General features: G+C 38.5%; 1 protein-coding gene and 1 long non-coding RNA gene across 2 annotated transcripts in view; one reads left to right on the top strand and one right to left on the bottom strand.

Annotated features, from left to right (window-relative positions):
• Positions 1–24,159, top strand: part of PDSS2 (prenyl (decaprenyl) diphosphate synthase, subunit 2) — a 114,000-nt gene that overhangs the window by 43,097 nt on the left and 46,744 nt on the right. The window contains exon 2 of the mRNA NM_001318441.2: positions 4,385–4,516. Coding sequence (NP_001305370.2) covers positions 4,385–4,516 — 132 coding nt within the window. The remainder of the gene's footprint in view (positions 1–4,384; positions 4,517–24,159) is intronic.
• Positions 6,216–9,794, bottom strand: LOC121110214. Its single transcript, XR_005858285.2, has 3 exons — positions 9,246–9,794; positions 6,855–7,108; positions 6,216–6,406 (listed from the first exon to the last, which is right to left on the bottom strand). It is a non-coding gene; the product is annotated as an uncharacterized LOC121110214 (long non-coding RNA).

Genomic DNA, 24,159 nt, shown 5'->3' on the forward strand with positions numbered 1-24,159 from the left:
ATTACTTATTTATTTATAGAGACGTAGATTAATGCAGGAGTTAAGCCTGGCACTTACTAGAGGTTAGTATTTCAACTGCAGAACGTACTGAAATGGCTGCACATGTGGAAAAAATACACAAAGCATTAAAGGAAATGCTCATGTTTGCTTGATTTATTCTCTGCAGCAGACGGACTCTGGTAGTAGGAGGTGTAATTTGCAGCGCATTAGCTATTAGCCAGTGTCATTGCTGGAGTGGGTGGTGTGAGTCCCTGGTGTCTGGATGGTGTCACACTGCGCATGTTTCAGAGCTGGGCTCTTCTCCCCTGTGCTTTCAGATTACGTTTTTTGTGAACAATGCTCTGTTTAAAACCATGAATCCGCGTTTGCTGACGGGTTATCCTGTCGCATGGATAATATCTCGAGTAAATGCTCACTCCGCACCTCCCCCGAAATTCTTAATGTTTTGCAAAGCTGGATTGTTGCAGTGTTTGACGTACCCGCTTTTTTTGACGTGAGGTCCCCTGAAGATGTAATATGCGATTTGCAACATAGCCAGCCTGTAACTGCACAGCAAGCAAAATGACGCTCCTATTTCTTTTTCTGGGGGGAGGGGAGTGGGACTACACTGTGCATGTACATGAACACTTGTGTTCAGCAGAGGTTTGCTGAAAGAGGCTGAGCTTGAAGCATCTTTGTGTGTGTGTGTGTGTGTGCACAATTTCACTTGGGTTGCTTTTAGTTCACTTTTTTTCCCTAGGGGCACCTGTCTCCTGCCACATACCCATCAAGACTAATTGCACCATCTGGAAGACTTTTGTGTAGCTGTTGCTTGTGCGGAATATCTCTTGGGAGCTTAATTCTGAATGTGAATGTGACCCCTGAAGCCATGTCAAGTAGCTGCAGTAGTTTCCAGCCTCTAAAGGATGATCACCGTAGGCTTTATTTGTTTCAAGTCTCATGCGGTTTGCTTTAGTACGGATATGTTACATGTCAGTAACACAGCCTCAGTCATGTTTTGAAGGGAATTAGACTTTGAATGTGGGTCTGGTAATTCATAGAAAAGTCTGCCTAAAATTGCATCCAAACCATATGGATTTGGATTTAGTCTATATGACTAGGTGTAGAAATGACAGACGTGTTGCTCCTTACTATTACACTATGTAATTTTTACGTCCTATTCCCCCCCCCCCAACATCTGCAGTTCTCATTAATAACATTCTGCTAAAAATGCGAGGCATTCTTTTGAGCGTGGTTGCAACCCCCCAGAACAGCTCTAAAACAATTGTTTTCCTTATTGCTATGAATTCATTCAAGTATCTTCAGTACAGGGAATTTTCTCTCGTTCCTCACTTAAGCTTTATTAAGTTAAAAGCTCTGCAGCACTTCATTTCCACCAGTGTCCCTCTGGGCAGTGCCTTGTTTAAAGGTTGGTGCTTTAAAGTCTTGTGGTGGTCTGAACAGTTTTCTTCTTTCTGTAATAATGTGTCTGTTGGAAAACCATGGAGCACTGAGCATGGAAAACCAAAGCATTCTGACTTGAAGTACCAGCAAATTTTGTTATGCTTTGTTTAAAAACAACAACAACAATAATAATAATAACAATAAGCAACTCTTTTCTCTTGGGATCCTGCATGTATTATGTCAGGCATTCTAGTTCTACCAGTATATGTCTGTGGGTAAAGAAAATATATATGTATAAATATATTTGTTTTCCTGAAATCACTTTTTTTTTTTTCAATGATGGAATTGCAGTGTTGAGGAAATACGAGGACACTATTTGTACTTAGTTGCATCAGCTGTGTAACTTGTTTGATTGTAAGTAATGTGGTCAGCTGAAGCTCTAGCCAGAGGAGTACTTACACCACCACAAACAGTTGTGAATTCTCACTACAGGATGTATGTGTAATATATATTCATTATATGTATTTTCTGTTTTTTTTTTTTTCTCCTGAGTCATTTAATATTTGTTGTGGCTGTGACTTTGGGAATCTATAGAGTTTTAAAAGCTTAACTGTTTTGGCTGTATTCTGTTAGTTATATATTTGAGTATGGTAAGAGTAGCCATTCCTTTGCATGCTTAAGAGGAATGAGGGTATGTAAGGTGGAAATTCACCATACGCTAATGGTAAGCAGCTTTCTCCTCCCCTTTAAAATCCCTCCCCATACATACCCCGTGAGCAAAGCAAAGTTGTATGCTGCAGCACCTCTCTGTGTCTTAGGAACTGATCTGAGCCCTGTAAGCTTTCCTGGCTTTCAATGGTTGGGAAGCACTGCGTGAGTGGTTTACAAAGAGAAATCATTGTCTGCGCTGGGAAGCTGTACAGCATCTTCCTTTCAGCAGTTGTCATGCTGCTGTATTCAGTTTTTTTCAAGGGATCTTTGTGAAGAAGTGGGAGCTGATGGCCGTGACGTGGATTTTCCTCAGAAAGTTGAGCCTTGTGTTAAATACTGACGTCTGTGCTGAATTTAGTCTTCCACAGAAATACTGATTACCCATGTTCTCCTAATTTACAGAAACATTTCGATTAGTTTGTGACTTGCTATCATGAGGTAGCAAGGTAATGTGTTCATAGAATCACAGAATGTCCCAAGTTGGAAGGGACCCACAAGGACTACCAAGTCCAACTGTTGGTCCACACAGCACCACCCAAAATCAAACCCTACGTCTAAGAGCATTGTCCCAGTGTTCCTTGTACTCATGGCCATGCCCACTGCCCTCTGGTGAAGAACCTCTTCCTAACCCCCACTGCCCCTCCCCTGACACAGCTCCATGCCGTTCCCTCGGGCCCTGTCGCTGTCACACAGAGCAGAGCTCAGCGCTGCCCCTCCGCTCCCTGTGTGGAGCTGCGGCCGCCATGAGGCCTCCCCTCAGCTCCTCTGCTCTGGGCTGAGCAAACCCAGGGACCGCAGCCACCCCTCACGCATCTTACTGCTAGACCTTTCACTATCTTTACAGTTGTGTGAATTGCTATTTTCATTTTATTGCACTATTAAGAGGCTAACATGAAATTGCATTGTTGCAGATTAGGACTGGTGGCTAATGCTTGCTGGGCCAAGCTTCAGCTGTGACTGTAAATGTTTCGCATCCTCTTGGTTCTTAAAACTCAGTTGAACCAAACTCTGTAGCTGTCTCAAGCCATAAGCGTGTGCGTTCCTCTTGGAAGCCTTCCCTCACGCCATGGCTGTGCGTGGTGCTGCAAGCCTGGCCATGTGGGGCCGGGCTCACCCAGCCAGCTTGTTCTCCACTGAGCTTTTGGAAGCATGTGGTCTGCTCTGTCACTGTGGGAATAGTTAGGAAGACTTGACAGAAGAAGTAGAGCGGTTATCCGCAGTAGCACATGAACTTTCATGTGGAAGGATATTTAAATTACCTTAAAAAAAATATTTACAAGCCTGAACAAGTGAAATACTATACTGAAGACATTATCGTGTTGTGAAGTGGTGTAAATGTAACAAAAAAAAATAATCCTGATGGACCTTTAGCTTGCATGCAGTGTTTTACTTATTCAAGTGCACTTCCAAGATAGACATCCTAACCTTTCAGTTAGCTGCTTTAAAGACTGGTCTGGATTGATTTCCTTCAGTGATTAGGGCTAAAATTACACAATGGGACGAAGTGACTTGGAGCTCTTAGTAATCTGTGATGTAATTCTTATCTATTTAGCAAATATTTAAATTATTTTGGAAATAAGGGCTCTTTCTGGAAAGCAGTTTACAGATTTAATAGCATCTGGGATATATTATTCTTTCTTGTAGCTATTTAGCCTTATTGATGATCATAGGAAGTAGAAAGCAGCTTTGACAAGGACAGCAAGAATATAGCTTGAGACACTGGTTGCTGTGGTCAAAATGAAAGCAAAACTTGCTTCAAAATAAGTGGAATTCTGAAATGATGCATATAAGGGAATTGCTTTCAACAGATGTTTTTGGGAGCAAACAGTACAGGCTTCCTTCTAACCCCAAGTTTAAGGATGCGGCATCTGAAGCAGTTCCTTTGTTTAAAACAGCCTGCCTCTACTTCATTTACCTTCTATGGTTTTGGCTTATTTTACTGTTTCATCGGTGTCTACAAAGTCTATCCCTGAAATCCTTGGACATTACTTTGATATACTCATTTTGTGATATATGAAGCTCAGGACGTGTGTTACCCTTTGGAAATAAACAGCATTTAATCCTGAATACTCACTTTGCTCTGAAGTACTATTATTTAATAGTAGGTTATAGGTGAAGGGTGGCAAAAGTTTGCGATTAATATTTACAGCTTATTTTCATGCAAATATGAATATCAGAGACTTAGAGAAATGAGGGGAGCTCAAGATCTGAGTGTTTTGTTATAAGCAGTAAAAATGGATTGTAAATAATTTGCTTTTTAAATTTAAAAAATTTTTTATTTTTTTTGCAGGGGTTTTGTGTATGATAGTCGAAATAATTTACAGATGCGAGGTTTGGTCGTATTGCTTATTTCCAAAGCTGCTGGACCCAGCACAGCAGAGCTCTCTTTCCAGCACAACATGGTCAGCGGGATTTATTCCAGGTATGTGGTAACTTTCTTTAGCTAGATACGCACAGATGCATTTGATGGGCAATGTCACGGTGATTTCAGAGCATCTTATTGGCCTGCTCAGCTGTTAAGGAAAAATCAATACTTGCCTAATTACAGATCCTTATTCCATGGGATTATTATAAGCTTTCCACGGTGAAAGCCATTTCCTACCAGTTGTGTAGCTCGTATAATATCCATGCCTAAGTCTTAATTGGCGTTTCTGGGTACAGTTAAATCAAATACCTAGCTTGACTCAAATCTTTTTGGAAGTTTATGTTAAGAGGTACTCAGAATCAGATATGTACATACATTAATTGAGTAGGATTTTTCTGAGTTACTCAGATGTAATGTAGGTATGCCTACTTACTAGAAGTGTCAGAGTCAGATTGACAGTCATGCGGAATACCAGTTTGTTTCACTGAGCAGATCATTTTTACTACAGCCACTTTGAAGGATATTTTCCCCTGACAATATGGTGTAGAATAAAGTTCCTTACCTCCCACGTGTGAGCTGAATTACTGAGTCTGTCACTAAGGTACCTCAGGGTGTCACTGATACAATCTGGCTTCATCCAGTTCCTAAATATGTTTTTAAGTATTTAAAGTAAATTATTTAATACTAGTAACAACACTAATTAGAAATAGTGGTTGGTGTTTTTGTGCGTGTTTGATGGTTAACTGTTCCTCTGAAATAATAAGTGATGCTAAAATGCTCTGGTTGAAAAACTGTAAAATTAAAATTTTTGAAGGGCTTTTGAAGACTTGAATGCCAATGGATGAGGGAACTCTGTTGTATTTTCAGCTAATTCTGCTTCTGGCCTCTGTAGAGCATTAAAGGAAGATACACAAATGTAGTGACAGGTTTATATCCTAATTCTTTATATAAAGGCACAGATAGCATTTCAAAACTGAAAAGACCAAAACAAATAATATACTTAAAATACATATAAAATCTTAAAGCAACAGAATAGAGAAGGAAAATAAATATGAATAGGGAAGGACAGAAATGACATTAAGAAAGAAAGAAGACAGATATAGGAGGCTTGCTAAGGAGGGGCTGTGATGCCCCTTTAGCTATTTAATTCCATTCTCGTTTGGTTTTATCCTTAATGTCCCCTTAGGGTTGTAATGTTTTTATATTTATATGCAAATGATGCTGTATGAGAGCATAATTCTATTTAGTTAATTATGGTACAGAAAGTATTTTGGTTGATTTTGTAAATGATTTTGAAAGTTTTCATTAAGTGTGTCTCATAAAAGGAGAGAAAAAGCATTATGTTTTCATGACCAACTTTTTGAGTATGATGGTTCTGACTGTTAAGGTAACTTGTGAGCATTTACAGCTGCCACTGGGAAGGTGACTATTGGAAGTATTCAGTGAGGAGTAAATAAGACCTTGAATTAATAATGAGCCAGTTGGTGTAAATGGACGTCATTGGAGCTATGCCAGTTCAACCAGCTGAAAATCTAGCCTAGTAATCTAAGTTTGAGCAAGTCAATAGCAATTATAATACCTAGTTTAGAGTTACCGAGGTATTCCAGAAATGAAGCAGCTTTGAATACATCCGCACTGGTTCACTTAAGGCTCATTACTGTCTGTGAGAGTGATAACTATGGAGTCATTCATTTAAATGAATTTTCGGTGGCAATTTAAATCTGTATTGTGGAGTAGATATGAGCAAACTGATGCATACTAGCGGAATGACAGTGCTTTATTTCATTTTGTGCCATAGTGAGCCAGGTCTCGCCTTCCACTGAAATCACTCTGGGCTTTGGCTTTGACTTGGAACTCTTATTTTTCCTCTTTTTAACCGTTCTGTGTCTGTGTACTTTTCCAAATGTACTCCTCAATCCTGTCTTGTTTCTCATTTTGATTTCTGTACTATAGAAAGCAAAGAGAAGTGGCAGCTTGTAAAATCATGAACTTAAAGGGCTTTTGCGATTGTTTTATGTATTACAAATGATGTTTTACATACTGCTTTCTCTTGAATAAGTACCAAAGGACTTTTTCCCTTAGTACGTTTTTGTCTGCTGTCTTGGTTACAGTGTAGTTATATATGGTGTGTGTATTAGAGTTGTATAGCAAAGGCAAAGTGTATTCCTCGGTGATATGCGGTGAAGAAATGTGCTTGATCCTTTAATGCTTATATACTGCTCCAGCTTTGAAAGTATTTTTTGGAAATTGATTCTTACAGAGTTTCATCTCAGCTGTAAACTATTCAGCTCTTTCTGTTACCATGCCATATAATTACTTCATCTTTATGTACAATATTTTGCTGGAAATATTATTTCTGGCACTGTAACCAGCATCTTCATTGCCTGATACTTACACGTTGTGAACATTGCATCGTGGACTGTTAGCTGGGATATGGCTTGCTTGATTTTAGGGTACTTAGTAGGAGTTAACTGCATTTCTGAAATCTGAGCATGAGTTAAGTTCTAGCACTTGTCAGTGATTGCAACAGTCCAATCTTTTTTTTCCCTACTGTTTATGTTGGAGTCAGCTCTTGTGCTCTCTTGAAATCTTCTGTCCCACAGTGGGCAGCTGGGTTACATCGGTCTGTTGTATCTGGTTGTATCACATCTGTTGTATTGCAAAAAAAAAAAATTGTGATGAGGCGTGTTCTGCATAACCTTCTTTCCCTATTTGATATCTTGAATCACAATATAAACGAGGAATGCAATATCCATAACTAAAATTTAAGGACGCTAAATTTGGAACTGCCAATGTTTTCTTTATCCTATTCTCCCAATCTCTAGATGTATCAATGACCCAAATGCATAAAAATAGATTAGCTAGCTGCTTAGCTTGCATCTGTTTTTACTGATACACAATGGAGCAAAACTGGTGCCTGCTACTAGAGAACAATCTTTTTTCCAGAATAATGAGGATTACAGTTTAGGTAGCTAAAGGAGCAGAGCTGGTGTAGTGATATGCTGCCTGTGGCCGGCACTGCTTCCAGCTTGGCATTTTGTAATTTGCAGATGTGAACCATCCATGTTCAGCTGGGGGGGGAATTGCAAGCCATTGTGCACAGGGATATTGTGGTAACTGCTGGTTACCTTATGAGTCATGCAGAAGATAAACAGGAAAGTGTTATAAGTGTCTGCTTGGCATGCTTTTCTCTGTACAGCCACCTCCCTGTCAGGCTCCCAGCAACCTGATTTCATTGCTATTGGCGGGGAAAGGAACCTGACATTACTTCCAGCTCAGCACCAGTACTCCCAGAAGAGGATGCAGAAAAGAAGTGGCAACGTAATAAACAGACCTATTTCACCTGCTGGACAGATTTCCTAAAACTGAAACTTTCTGCTGGTCTCTTACCCTTTAGGTAAATATTTCCTTGGCTACAGAACCACGGCAAACGCTCTGATGAAGAGCAGTGCTCACAACAAGTTATGCAAGCAGTGTCGTGTAAGGATTGATGTCATTGCCCATACTCAAGCAAAGTGTCATCCTTTATTCACTTGAACCTCATTTGTGTTCTTTCTCTTCTGAAGAGAACACAGAACACACACTTACATATAGGCAGAATCTAGCTAATTGTAATATATCATGCTAATAGTATCAGAAAACACCTTAGATGTGATGCTGCAGCCTAGAGTTCTACAAGACCCGTTTCCAAACTTGCAATTATGTTAGAGACAGATATTGCTCTCTGTTGCCTTCCTTCAGAGCAAATCTTGCCTGGATAGTCATGTTAGGAGCTTGCTGGTATTTGCTGCTTGAGGTTTTTAATAGAAGTATCAGGATCATATGGTTTCTGAACACCTATAGCTTTCTGCTTCATAGCTGGAGCTAGATTCAACAAGTAAATTACAACTGAAGATACCAAGATGGGCTTGGGCTCTCTCACTGTGTACCCAAAGGGGTATCTTCTGCTGTTGATGTCTGGCACTGGCAGACATCATTGGCTGGGGACTGAGGAATCTCCTTGGCTTTATACTGAGTAACAAATTCCTCACATAGCCTCTATATTGCAGCTGAAAGTGTAAGTGATGCCAAAGAACAAACTTATGCCATTTCTTCAGGCATCAATATCCTTGGCTCTACTACAGCAAGCTATTTTCTTCTCTCTTTCATGTTTTCAATCTTTCTTTTTTTCTTCTTCCTTTAGTGCCAGTTTCAGGAGTACCCTCTAGCACTGATACCCACTGCCTCTGCTCTGCAGATTCCTTTGGACACTTGTCTGACGTTTTTTGTTGGTGGCGGTTTCTTTTGTTGCTTTTAAGTCTAGTTTATCTGCGCATTCACAAGGTCAGATCCTGTGGACACTGAGAAAATAAATAGATCTTTTCTTGTCAAACTCAGCAAATGTGTGCATAGAATGGATCACAGAAAGTACTATTTTACCAAAGAACTGGTAAGTGAAGCACTACAGGTTGCTGGATTGGTGCTTTCAATGCTAGGCTCTGCCCCTGCCTGTTCTCCCTCAGAATTATGCATCTGGCCTTTAAAAGCTCCAGGAATTCATTTCTTGCAAGGCGAACATGCTTTCTTAAATGCTTTCACTGCCTAAACTTTTCTCCGAATCCTTTCTGCTGCTTGAAATAGTGGCAGTGAAACTGGAGTGACAGTCAGCGTGAACATGTACTCCTTTTCCTGAGTGTTTCAGCAATGATTTTGGAACCAGCACTGATGCTGCTTCCAACAAAAACCTATAAAGTGGCAGTTAACAGCAGATACTAGTTCTTGTTATGGTGTTGAGTCCTTCACTCACCAGGTTCCTGTAGAAATTCTTACTAGGTGCCTTAGATACCATTTTTCTTTTCTTTTCTTTTCTTTTTTGGACACAGTGCATGCACACACATCACACAGTCTGATTTCACATATGTTTTGTCATCACAAATATCTCAAGTCATCTTGTCCTCACTATCTCTAAAGGAACATTGACTTGCAATCTAAAGGTCTCTGGGAGTTACCAAGTCTTGACCAGAATGTTCATCCGTTGGTTACTCTTTCTCTGGAAGTTTCTTCAGTTTCATGAAGTTGGGACCTCTACTGCTCTGTCCCTTTGCAGTTCCATGAAGTATGCTCTCAGCTTTTCTTTGCTATATATGAAAACAGAAAAACTTTCCAAACTCAGATTTTCCAGATGAGTGGCATGGTCCATTCCCAGGCCGATTATGAGATCATAAGTGTAAAGTTCTCATCAGTCTTAGTGACTTCTGATGGGGTATCCCTGAGTGTTTGTGGAGATATTAGGAGTCTCTTGTTTCTCATAGGTAACAGTTCACCATCTGCAGCTCTGTCTGTTTTTTCTCTAAAACCTATGCCGTGGCAGACGTAAGAGGTGATGCTGTGCTTGTTGGAGCAGTCTTTAACAGCTGTGTGCATGAAAGGCAATCAGGCTGCTTCCAGGGAATTGAAGCTATGTGAATGGTGATGTTACTTGGACTCCTTCAGACTACCGAGGTAAATAAGAACTAGTATAGTCCAAGATGTAGTTGTTGTAGGCTTACTACTGTTTATTTCTGAGGGCTGTGTTCTGCATAGATTTATACGAACGGACATTGGTTTGTTGACTTCTTCCTCTGTCCTGGATTGCTGTTGAATTGGAATTTTTTGGTTGAGGGAAAACCAAAATGGCACTACTCTTCTTTGGGTAATTAGCATCATAGCATTTGAGGTGTGAGCACATATTTTCCTCAGTCTTCAGAGAAGAAAATGTGTTCCACTTTGAGTGATAAACAGAATAACTGTTATGCCTGGATATGCACCTTGGTCTCTGCATTCCCTGGGAGCTTTAATCATTGACAAATAGCCTCTGTCCTGTCCTTCTGAGTGCAACCAAACAGATGAGAGTTGTGACTCAGAGGGCTGTTGCATCTCTCAAGTGAAGTAGGTGACTACAATAGCAAAGGGCTACTTCTGGTGTAGGAAAAGGTAGCAATTACTCTGGCTGAAGGGCATCTGCTGTTTTTAAGCTTTGTACCGTTCACCAATAGATTTTTGCTGGCAAATTCTTTCTACTGTAGATGAATTTAAAAGTAACATTGTTTTTTTTTTTAATTTGTTTATTCTTAAATAATTATTATTTATTATTAAATAATAAATAAATGTGTTCCACCTGAAACATGGATGCCCATACGTAAATCTATGGTGACTTTATCAGTAGCCCTATACAAAGAAATCAGATGGACTCACTTTAAAAGAAGGAAAGTGCAAGTCTCTTACAAAAGCTGTTCATTAATAAGCTATGGCAAACATTAGTAAATTTTGGTGAAGATGAGATCAGTTGTACTGTTACAATATGTATCATTTAGAGGTTTCCTTGATCTGTTTGCTACTAGGTTTTGAAGAAGTCTTCTTTCTACCTTGAACAGATGAGCTTTTATCTTCATAGTCGAAATGGGGGAGATTTATCTGTGAACAAATTCTGTTTGAGATTTATTGTATAAAAGACAACACTTAGATGAAATGAAATCAAAGAATCACCATAAAAATGATGACTTCAGTACCTACAAAAGTGCAGAGCATAAGAGCATGACTTTTCACCTCTCCTTCAGACTTTTTGCTTCTCTCAGTTTTTCTGAACTATATTGTGTATTAACACAGAAGATTGCATTTCACTATTTCTTACCTCTGTGTTTGGAAGTAAATACATGATGCTTAGTTGTATTTTGAACTTCTTTCACCTGGAGAGTACATACAGAATTGCAAGAAGGTTTTTGTTTGTTTGTTTGTTTATTTGTTTTTCCCCAGTGCTTCTTGTCTATCAGTAGTGGAGAACAAAATTAGATTTACCCTGACCTGGTGCAATGCAGTAGGAGTGGCCAAGAACCAGAGTTTGGGAGACCTCATACTGCATTGCACCCGTCCCCATGAATGGTGTAAATCACTACACAACATGTTTGAAGAAAATAAAAAGCAAGAAATGAGAAAGATGATGCAAGATCAAAGGTGTATGTAGGGACCCAAAACTCTAAAAATGTTGAGCTTTTTTCTTTTGTCTAGTCTAGTTATGCAGACTGAGAGTTTTATTGCAGAGTAGCTGTTGCACTTTAAATTCATAATGCCTTATTGCGTACAAGCCCTGGGTCTCAGCTGCAGATATTGCAGAGATTAATCTTATTAATGGAACTGCTAATTGGTGTTTGACTTCTAATTATAGTAACAATAGGCCATAACAATCAATCCTCACCTTTACTGGGACACATTAGGACTCTTTATCATAAAAAATATTTCCTTTGGGTCTTACTTGTCTTATTCCTATCTTCTGCAAGGCTGGCTCCCAGTGAAGGTGCAGTATCCTGACTACCATGTTTTTGAAGCTTAGCTAATTAGCTGGTAGGGAAAATGCACAGTCCTAAAATATTCAATATCTAAGTGTTTAAGGAATGTGAGGCTCTTGACAAAATTACTTCTTTGAAAGATAAAGGAGAAAAGCATCTCAACATGTAAGTAGTGATGTCTTTTATAATCTTTAGGAAATGTACAGTTTTGTTTCCCAAACCTTGGTGGCTTTATCGTAGCTTTTAGTTAGAGGAAATCTAAGTCATTATTTTAAATTATTCTGTTTAGTTTTTGCTCTACAGGATGAACCCTATGAGATTCTTCATCTCATTTACAAGACGAGTCTCGGGAGATGAAAAGCACATACAACTTGATTACATATTCCTATTGATCATCTTCTACACACAACAATAAGAACTCCAAATACAAATTTAACAATATTACTAATTCATTACAAGCAGTACTTTTCTTCATTAACTTTTTATTGTTTTCAGCATACGCAGCATGTGCAAATACAGCAATTTTGTGTTGAATAAGAAAAGGTGCTGTCTGCACAGCATAGATTAAATCAAGAATGCACTGCAGTAAAGCTAATCCAAGACTGTGGAGGAATATGGACTTGAAACTTGTTCCAAATAAGTCTGTTTAGCACCAGATAACGGAGCAAGGTAAACTCAATATGAACACTACAAACGATTTTCATATTCACAGTAGAGAGGGCTTACCTTGGAGAAAATATAGTGCTGTCTGTGTTTCCAGTCCACTCTATTTCTAGATCTTCCTCCTTCTACTGCTTGTGAAGTGAGTACTGGACTGCAGGAGTTTGTAGCATAGCATACTGCGCTGACAAAGTGGGTCAGTAGAACCTATGGGAACAACAAGTTCTGCTTCATCGTAGTGGGAGATCTTCAACGAAAGCATAGGCGACCTGTTGATAGGAAGACCTAGCACTGCCTTCCTGGGGAATGGCACCCCCGTGTACCAGAGCACTTCACAATTCTGTTTAAGAACTTTTATGCTTTCTTAATAAATAAGTTACGTGAAGAGAAACTTCTGTCATGTGAGTGCAACTCCATGCTGTGATGAAAGCAGTGCAAAGCTGCCCTAAGATGGCAGCTGCTTGTCACTCACAACTACGAGTGTGGTGCCAGTATGACCAGTTGTATCGCAGCAAAGTTCTGAAGTAACTGTATGTTTATAATTAATGTCCTGCAATCCCAGAATGTCTCTTATGCTTTCCCATATGCTAAAATAGCAGCTCTCCTTTTCCCATGCCCAAGCCATTAACTTCTCCCTTTCCTAATTTTACAGTGCGATTGCAAAGTTTCAATACTAATTTCCACAATACTCAGAAAATTGGAAAGTTAAATATTGCAAAGGTTGCTGTACCAATTAATTTGTTTTCTTATATGTCTCAATCAGGACGCTGATATAATGTAACTAAAGATATTGCAAAATTTTCCAACTGATAGAGTGGAGTCGAGGGGAAGGTGCTTTTACACCACAGGTTTGATCTAAAGTATGCACGGGTCTTTGCTGTGTTTGGCTATGTATGAGGAATATGCTGTTTCTCCTGTGGTAACAGGTTGCTTCGGGGTGGAGTTTAAGTGCAAGTAAGCCTGATTATTAGCAAATGATGCTCTCTCAAAAAAGGTATCCTTTTCTACTTCATTTCCTTCTACTTGAAATAATGGGTTGTTTTAGAATTTGGTTATGTTATATGTTAAGTAAATGAATCTTTCTGATCCTTTAATGTTATCTGGTTTTAAACTTGTGGTAGATTTTCGTGTGAAGTTTGACAGCTCTGAGATGCTTCTAAATCACAGTGTATTGTTGTGGATGTTGATTTTGTTTGTAGGGGAAGATACATCTGAATGTTCTACCTTTTGACCAGAAATTAACAAATGCTTTAAAATACAAAGTTTATTTGCACTGTAAGTTACTATACTGAATGACTGCTGAGGTCAGTATAAACAGGGTGTTGTTTTGCTGGACAAAGCTTGGTTGCTTGTATTGCTTTCCAATATAAAAGCAGATCTTTGAGTACATACAGAGAGCAGGAACATAAAGAAAACTCAAGGAAAAAGAGAGAAGTTACCAGTTATTGTAGCACTGTAGCACAGCTTGTTTAAGACTTTAAAAGACTTTTTCTGTCTGGCCATGTCGCCAGATAAAAAAACAAGAAGAGAGGCAAGAGCAGAGTGTAACTAAGTGTGGGTGGATTTTGTGTTTGGTTTTGTTTGTTTTGTCTTTTTTCTTTTTCTTCTTTTTAAAGATGGGAAGAAAGGATTTTAAGTTATATTCTTGAAGAGAATGTGAAATAAGAAGGTCCTTAATTCAGAGACCTATATTTTTTTCTTCAGTGGGTGACAGATGGGTAGGCAGAAACAACTCGTTTGACTGACTCCCTCTTAGGTAGACATTGGTCATGTTTATTTCAGTGCATCTTGACATCATCATTTGGTAGGTCTTCATCTTCACAAGCAAAGTGGTTTGTATTTGATGTAAGATATATTTGATGAGAGAAAATACCAAGGAATGATAGCAAAGATTAATGTGTTGGAAAACACTCATTAATAAAAAATGAACCATCTTTGTAGAAACTTTTTTGATGAGCCTGAGATGATACTTCAGTAGATCAAAATGGAAAATATTAGTCCTTGTTGTGTCGTACCTTCATTATTAGAATAAGAGGAAAGTTAAATTGTTACTTAATAAAAGATTTTAGGAATGTGTGGATTGCAAGACTAGCAAGCCAGAATTTGTAGACAGTGGTTGCATTCTGAGTTTAAGTTGCTAGAAATACGGTTGATGACAGTGATTAGTGATTTGAGAAAAGAAATTAGGAGTTAAAAAAAAAAAAAAAGATAGAGATTTCACGACTGCGTTTTAATCATGTTGTATGAGAAGGTGGTTAGGCAGTCAAAAAAGAAATCAGGAAGGCAGATGATGTTTTTTCCTAAGGCTTGTGGCAGTTGAAAAGTTCTGATTGGCACTGATGGTATGATTATGGAGCATATTCAGTGCAATGAGATTCTGGGAGAGCTTGACTGCCAAAACCTGGAAGTGTATTATAGTATTGGCAGTTGGAGTTTTTAATTTTTCTAAAGACTGACCAAACTTTGGTAAATTTTTGTGGAAAGAGAAGATGTAGCCAAGGAAATTATGCATCTAGCATTTCCAGAAAAGGAGGAAAACTTGAGTTTCAGATATTGTACAATATTGTACATAATTACTGTGTTTCATCAAAACAGTGTTCTGTGGAAAGCTTCAGACTTGTGGCTGAAATTTCATTCTGGCTTCTGAAACTATGCACCAAAACCAATATAAAAAGTCCATGTAATTTCATGTGCTGTTTCAGTCAACTACCTGAATGTTACCAGGAATGTAGTAGTAGCTGCAGCCAATAATAGGCCCTGTTTTGTGGACTCAGAGAGGAATTCTGCAGAAGATTTGCTCTTGGGGGTGTTTCATTTACATATAACTCTCTCTCCACCAGTACTTACTTGGGGTTAATGTTAGGGGTAATGTCTTTGAATTAGTTGATAATTTCTGAATACCACTTACTAAAACGTGTAGATTGAATTGTTCTGGGATGAAAGGACCAAGGAATGAAAGAATGAGATTTTCAGATTTGTAATGAACTGATGTAAATAAGATAAAAATAGATGGAAATTGTGCCACTGGGATAATAGGAAGTAGTTTTGTTGATCAAAAGACACATTTTCATAGTCTCGCGTTATACTTCGTTTGCATAAAGTATATACTACTACTACTAAAACTTTGCAGACATCGGTAGTGCCAAATGCTTGTGCTATACTGATGTGGTCCCAGAAGCAGCAGTCATTGCCTTACTCCTAAAGTTTATTATCGTTTCCCTGCTGGTGATTCTGTCAACACACCTGCTCCAAGAGGCAAGGTCTCTGAGAAGTCTCCTGTCTCCCCTTGGCTATCTGTCTCACTCTCTGTTCATTGCAGGCAATACCCATCTGCTGCATACTTCTGCTCTGTGAAAAGTGAAAGCATTCCTATAGTAAACAATTTAAATGTATGGTATTAGTGTCCCTGTCCAATAAAATCGGAAAGTTCAGGAATGGAGAGAAGAGCAGATGTGCAAACCACAGGTTTAATTCCCGAGTAATAAAAACGCAGTTACAAATGTTCAGAATAGGACAGCTTTCCTTGTTCATGTGAGGTATCAGTGATTGTGCAGTGTAAATTTTTGTGGGTTTTTTCCTCTGTGAGTTGGATATTTGTTGACATTTCGGAATATACGTTATGATTTTATATAAGCATGATAAAAAATTGTAATTACCTTATAAACTACGTTCTGGTAATTCAGGTGATTGTGGTTTTTTTTTTCCCCAATGCCTTTTTCTTATGCATTTAGACATATGAACCATCCATTCTCTTAACAGGACTGCTCATTTATCAGGTTTTCTTCACTGCATAACAAAGGTTACCTTCTTTTCTCTTGCATAAAAAGGTTCGATGTATTTCAAGTGTCATTAGTAGCAGAGCTTTAATGTCAAGGTTACTGCACCTTAACTTCTAGCTACATTGAATGCAATTATAGACAAACTCTTCAGCGATATTTCAGAGAGACACTTAGAGTGATAAGTCATGATGGCATTTGCTGGTTGTATCTGCATAGTTGACAGTACATGGTAATGGGAATTTCTGTTACGTTGGTTCAAACTGCCTCCTGTACTCACTGCAAATAAAATTTTATTCATGCTTCAAAGTCTTGGGGGATTGAGAAGTAACCAATGTATAGTAAGAGAAAATAGGGCCATAAAATTAGAGTTGGAATAGTTCAGTTGGAAGGGACCTTCCCGAGTGCTTCAGGGCTAACCAAAAGTTACAGTATGTTATTGAGGGCATTGTCTAAATGTCTCTTGAGCACTGACAGGCACAGGGTGTCAATCACCTCTCTAGGAAGCCTATTTCAGTGTCTGATCATCCTCACAGTAAATAGTATTGGGCACAGTAATGCCCAATCTGAGCCTCCTCTCATACAGCTTTGTGCTGTTCCCAAGCATCCGCAGCCTCTCCTCACAGGATATGCCTTCCAGTTCCTTTATCAGCTTTGTTGCCCTCCACTAGACGCATTTGAGGACCTTAACGTCCTTTTAATGTTTTGGAATCCAGAACAGCATACAACATTAAATACAAGTCTGCACCGCCACTAAAGACAGTGGGAGAATCACTTCCTCTGACTGGCTGGCTATGCACCCCAAAATGTGGTTTGATGCCTTAGCTGCGAAGGCACACTGCTGGCTCATGTTCTTAGTAACCTACTTCTTCCAAATGGAACCTTAATTCCCTTTAATTATAGTGTATTTAAATGTTTTGGCTAAATAAAACAGTATTTTTTTTATCTGTGATGTGAAATTTGTTATGGAATAGATGTTGCGTGGGTTTTAACTGAAGGCTATAGACCTGTGGAGGGTCTATAGAGCACGTCTGAGTCAGTCTTGGATGGATAGGCACACTGGATGATGCCTAGTCATTCCATAGGCAGTCTGACTGACCATGCTGCTGTTAGTAGGGAATTTCCATAACCAAATTTCTGATTTTCTTCATTGCCATGTTCTGTTCGGCTTCTGTTTTGGTGGTAGCGCAGTCATACAATTCACAAGTTCTTTAGTTTATGCCTCACCTTCTGAGTGTTTTCTTCAGTATACTTTTTTCAGTCCTGTGTCTTATTCTCTTTCCTTGCATCATGTATCCTAGCATCTAATTTTTTCCAAGATCATCCTACCACAACTGTTGCTGAAGCGTTTGTTCTCTTCCTGTCTTCCCCCTTTTTTGGACTCCTAGTTATAAAACCTGCAACTCGCTCCCTTCCGTAAGCCAGAAGGAAGATTCTTATACAAGCCCACCTTTAAAATTCTCCTTTTGGTTTGATCTTCTTGCATCTGATCAAGTTTAAACATCTTATTTTATCTTCATATTTTTTCCAAGTTTTCACAGCTGTTTTAAGGGAAGAGCAGTACTTCTTTTTCTTCAAGATTAGCAGCAGCACTGATTGTTGAGCAGAGGTCTTCAGCTTCAGAAACATCATCCTCCATCCCTCGTTTGGTGGTTTTCATAAGATGCCCATTTCATATTAGAGGCGTGTTTCCACCATAGGAGTAAAAAATGCAAATAAATAAATAAAATTCACTGAGGCCAGTGGTGAACCTGCAGGTGTATCCAATGCATTTGCATACCATACATAAACTATGACTTCTGACAGATGAATTTCCTCTGCAGAGTCAATGGGAAAGTTTTTTTGTCCAGTGCTGAAATTTGGTTGTTGGCTTCAGTAGGTGGTCTAGAATGATCTCTGCAGAAGTTAACATCCCTTTGGCAATGAAGAAGTGGATTAATTGGCAGGAGAGGAAAAGTCCTCTCTGGAAAGGCTGAGGGTTGGCATACAAAATAGAACATCAATCCCCTTAGTCCAGAGGATATCAGAAGACAACTCTGGCTTTCGTGCTTGGGTGCTCTGGCTGTCTGAAGAGGTAATCTGTGTGCTGGCATAGGAGCTGGCTGGCAGCAGGCACTAGGTTGGAAGGCAGATGAAGATAAGAACAGGAAGAAAGTTTAACACCAGTTTTAGATGGATTTTTTTATTTTATTTATTTATTTACTTATTGGTAAGACCTTGTTAAATAAGATGTTCTTCAGGAGCATGGATCAAAATGCCCATTCTCTTCACTCCTATTGTCAGCTGATGTTTGTGGTGCTCAATTCCTCCATCTCTTCCACAGTTTTGGGTTTTCTTTTTCAACTTCTGAATACTCACTGTCACTTGGAGGCTGGGAAACATCTGCATGTTTTTAATTAGTAAGACTCATCCTTTTTAGTGCCGGCAAATATTCGCATTGACCTCAATACATCTTTTCACCTGTGTACTTCTATACACTGGACAGGCAGGAAAATGTCTCCAGCGGACAATTTCAGCTGCGAATCAGCACATGCAGCTGGGTGGAAAAGTGCTTTAAATCATACCTTGTAAGTTTTTTTCTCAAAGGTGGCACTCTTGTTATTTCAGGCAATTGTGCTTCTAACCTACTGTGAAAGTGGCCTTCCGGACACTTGAATTTTCTGTGCTGTCAAAGCAACAAATTGAAATGCAGATAGGAATGTTCAAAACTGAAAGCTCAGTTTCACCTTTTAGTTTTATGAATTCTGTCACGTGGTGTCACGACTTAACTGTTGTTTTCACTGAGCGTTATTAAGTGATGTGGAGCTTGGTCAGTTCTGTCTTCATGTCAAGTCTCTGCTTACAGTGGATTTTACTCTTTTTAGAATCCTGTGTTAGCTAATAGTTCAGAGAAGAATAGATTCCAGGGACTTTTGATCCACCATTACTGTAAACTAAAAATGCAGTTGAATTTTTTTCCCTCTGACCATAATGATTTTAACCTTGTGTACTAATTTGAATGGGCTTGCGGGGGCAGAGTCTTAAATGAGACACAAATGAAGGAAAAATTGCTAATGCTGCCACTGTATATCTAATGAGCACTGTGTAATAAACCATAACCTCTTCAACATTTCTGTGGAAAATGGTGTGATTATTTTGGATGGCTGGCCCTTTGTGTATGGCTCATTACCATCTGGCATAATGTGTATTGATATAGCCTGTAATTGTCAACTCTTATTTGACATGCTGCCTTTAATAAATGTGACTTGCATGGCTAGAACCCCCAAATGGTTATATGAAAAATTGTGATTGAAGAAAGTATGTATATTTAGATAAAATATACACCCCTATATACATAAAATAATTTTGTAGATGGTCTCAGTTTTGCTTTATCTCTTGTTTGTTTGGTTTTGTGTTTTTTTTTATTTTATTATTATTTTTTTTTTGTGAGAGTACAGTGCCAAATACATCGTGTTACCAATGCGAGTGCCTGAATGTGTGAAGATGAACATGAATTCTGGACAGGTTGTTTCCTCTTGCAGAATGGTTTTGTTGGTTTTTTTTGGAACATTTATTGTCTGCATACAGTAAGATAGGTGTAAGCTGTGTTAGCAGGACAGGTTCCCAGTCTGCTGGTAGCTTTGGATGATCCTGTACTATGAATGCGAGGTAACTCTACTGAACAAAGTAGTCCTGGTTTTGCTGTATGCCAAATAAGGTGGCTGAAATGCATTCAGAAATCTCAATCCTGAAAATATCTGTATATCTTTAAAAGAAAATAGGCTACTCACCAGTAGTAAATTTTTAAATACAGGGACTAATGCTAAGTGGTGCCAAATCTCAGTTGTTGTTTGTTTTCTGAAGTTTTCCTCCCTTGGCTTTACGGTTCAGAAATACATGAATAACAGACATCATTTTGATAGACCAGCTTGCAACACAAACCAGGTCATAAGATTTCCCCAACTTTAATCAGCTCCAATCCTTATACTTCAGTGGGATTTCATGAAGCATCATCTTCAGTTTTGCCAGTGTTAGAGAGTCCATCATTACTCTTTGTAATAGATTTTGGAAAGTACCTTCACCTTATTCTTTTCTGAATTTGCTTAGTTTCAAGCTACTGGACTGTGTTTTATCTTTGCCTGATAATCTCAGTGGAAACTGGGGGAGCAAACTCCCCCCCACCACAAGGACAGAGCAAGACTGAGACCACCTCATGAAACTGAATATGTACAAGTCCATGGGGCTGGATGACATGCAAGGCCAGGCTGAATGGGGCCCTGGACAACCTGATCTAGTACTTCATCTAGTGGTTGGCAACCCTGCCTGCAGCAGGGGTTGGAATTGGAGTGGTTGGTGATCCTTGAGGTCCCTTCCAACCCAAGCCGTTCTATGATTCTACAATCCTATGATAATCCAGGTATTTTCTTCTCTTAAATTTGTTTCTAAAGTCTACACACGTACATTTTCTTTAAATAGCTGTGAACAGATCAGCCTACAGACTCAGTACCAGCCTTCTCTTTATGTTAAATGATGGAGTTTCTCACTGGAATATGTGTTTTATGTTACTCTGATTGTTAGTGGAACTCTTCCCCGGAATCTTTTTTTGACTTTCCCAAATTTCTCCTCAATGAAATGCAGTTTCCCAGTAATTATTTGACTAGCATCAGAAACCGAGAGTTGGCAGAAACACTGCTTCTGCTGGCATTTTTACCTTAATTCATTGTGTATTGTATTAGCCTGTTTTGACCACAGAGGTATCTTGTGTGATCCTGTTAGATCTGGCTGATTATTTAAGATGATCTCTTCCTCTGCCTCCCTCCCACGCTTCCAACCCTTAAGTTTACACAGACTGGGAGTGTTTTCTTCTGAAAACAGTCCCTTGTCCTGCAAGTGTATAGTCTGCCTTCTGTAATTCTACCTAAGATCTTTTGATTGTGGGCAGTTGTTTGTTTGTTTGTTTCATTTACTTTTTCCTAATGCGCTTTTGACTTGAGAAAAGCATATTGAACCAGCTCGGCTTACTTTGTATTGAGGTCAATTCATTCTCCTTGCTGTTTATCCACTATGTCATTCCTTTCCTGTTGTCTTCTCTCCAGAGTGCAATTTCTCTGGACCTACTGACTATAAAATCGTAACCGCTGTTGTTTATGAGCATTATTATTCACTACTGGTCTGGAAGGTATTTGTACCTGGCTGTGTAAATGTAACACTGAAAAATATAACAGACTTCCTAAAATCCTGTGCCTTTCTGTTATGTTTCTGGCCAACCCAACCTAACGGACCAATGCAGTTCTTAAAATTCTTTTGACTTTGTGGGGATTTTAGTATATCATTTTTAAATTGCCTATGCTTAGTTTCATGCACGTCTTTATCTTCTGGTTCCTTTTGTCAGTTTTCTCCCTTGCCTAGTTTCTCTGATTTGCATTTGTTGCATCCATTTTTCAGTTTGTTTCAGACAGAGAGGAAGGGAATTATAGCTGGTTTGGCTTTGTCTAGGCAACAGTTTTTTGGCTTTCTGTTTTGCTTTTAATCAGCTTAGTCTTCCTGACTAGGGAATTGTGGCCTTTTGGTTATATAGCAAAATATTCTTGAACAGTATCCAAAAACTGTTTGTGTTTTACTGTTTAATTTATCTATTGGTTTCAGCTTGTTTTATCTTTGAAAATAACACTTACAATATTATATACATCTGAGTGTTGCACATCATATTTATAAGAAATGCTTGTATACTGCTTTGGCTATGATTATATTGTTTTTGTATAAGAAATGTGTTTAGCTCACATTCACTTGTGCCTAAATTATTTGTTCTGATAGGAACTCTATATAGTGAAATAAAGTTTTAACAGAGAATTCAAGTTGAATCTAATATTTCTTGAGATAGGAAGTTTCCTTTTAGAAATACAAGATAGTGGCAATACATTATATTGCCAATATAGATTACTGAGTATCAGTAAATTCTCATGTAATGTCTGCATCGTTATTTACCAAAGGAGGGAAGTAGCTCTTTGAGGAAGTAAACATTTTAGCTCTTGGTATGACTTGATCATTGCACTTGATATGGTCTGCATGGCTCTTGATATGATCTGCAGCAGGCACCAACTAGAATTTCAACTTGTCTTTTATTTATTAGAAGTTTAAGGCTTGATAATTGCCTAGTAAAGCAACAATACTGCATCTGGCAGTTGTAATTCATTTTGGAAACATCAGTCCTTCCACATAGATTTTAAAATGGGGATTATAGTATACGATTCCTGTATGAAGAATGGGAACAGGATGCTGTCCATGCACAATGCTTGGGGAAACAGTTAAGTTATACTGAATTCAAGTCAATGTCAGTCAACTTAAAAATCAGAAAACATTTTCAAATTCTACAAAAGGATGAGGGAAGAACTTTCTAAAGTAAATTGGGAGGGGGGGAGGGGGGGAGGAAATGAAACAGCATTTCAGTGGTGTGGGAAATACAGAAAAAAAAGCTCTTCACGAGAATAAAAGAATAAAAGAATATGGAGAAGTATAAGTAGAAGCTTTACTTTTTTTTTTTTTTACTCTTTTTTGTGATGCTAGGAGGGGAAAAAGAAGAGTGAGGTAAGGTGGGTAGCAAGTCTGAAAATAAAATGATAGACAGGAGTGCGATTATCAGCATACTTAATAAACTTCATAGAACCAGTGTATTTAAACTTAATTTATCCCTCAGATGGAGGATGACATCCGCAATAGCCTAGAGACCAAGATAGGAGGAATCACAGAGATCTTATTCTCTGACTTTGTTAAAGGATAAGAGTAGGTAGATATTTTCTGTGGGTAACAGGACACGAGTCACGGCCATGCCAGAATATTTGGTGCTATGCTTAAGTCTACTGTTTCATCCTGAGGTCTTTTCCTGCTAGGGAAACCACAGCACCTGCCATACATGTTGGCTAATTTAACCACATTTTCCCTCACCTTTTTTATTGCTTGGAAAAGGAGCTGTACACAGAAGGTGAGAATGAGGCTTTACGTCAACATGTTGCTGTTCGTTACTCATCACACATTGCTTTTAATAATGCTTTTATTGACTGTGCTGTTGACTTTGACAGATGAATGGGGAGAAAAGAACTGTAAAGTCCACTCCCCCCCCCCCCCCTTTTTAATGTGTAAATAAGCATGTTATGTTGATGCAGCATCATGACCACAGCAAACAGAATCAATTTAAGTTTACCCTGTGCAATGTTTTGTCCTTATAAAGGTTTTATTCTTTCTGTTCATTGGTCACAAATATTGCATCAGATATCAGGTTCTACTAAAATACATTGTCAGTGTTAATATTATAATTTTAATTCTCTTGTAAAAGCTTTTCCAGGTTTTCAGTTCCTTAGTTATATATAGATTATTAGATATATAATATTATATATATAGATTATTATGGTGGTCACTCAACTGGAATAGGTACTGGCATTTTCTGTGTATTTATTTAAAAAATCCTGAATGCAGCATTGTTCATTCAAATTAATGCTTTGTGTATGGAAGGGAAGCTATTGCATTGACAATCACAAGCAAAATATTCAAATCTTGGCCGTACAGTGTCAGTAACCTTTTAATAAAAGGTTCTATGATGACAATTCTTAAAGACTTTTTAATCTCTCTCCTGCATAGTCTTCATTCTAAGCAGTTGTGTTCATTGCCGAGGACTTCAGAACGTGGGTTTTAGTAGCTAGTATTATTCTTTGTTTATTTGGTCCATTCATATGAAATATTATCCCTAATATTAACATAATTTTAAGCTATTAAGTGGCTCTTTGTGTAACCGATCTTTCTCTGAGAGGTGCAGTATATTTCTGATAGTTTGCTCGTAAGGAAAGGTATAAACTGACTCACACTTTACAGCTGTTACGGAGAGCTTGAGTTTCCATCACAGATACTGCACAGTATTCAACTTGAAATACTTCTTTGTTCGCAGCAGATCAATTGAGCTGTTTAATGTTTTTATGTTTTGCAAAATGCTATT

The sequence above is a fragment of the Gallus gallus genome, chromosome 3, assembly GCF_016699485.2.
Source record: "Gallus gallus isolate bGalGal1 chromosome 3, bGalGal1.mat.broiler.GRCg7b, whole genome shotgun sequence".
Classification (NCBI taxonomy): Eukaryota; Metazoa; Chordata; class Aves; order Galliformes; family Phasianidae; genus Gallus; species Gallus gallus.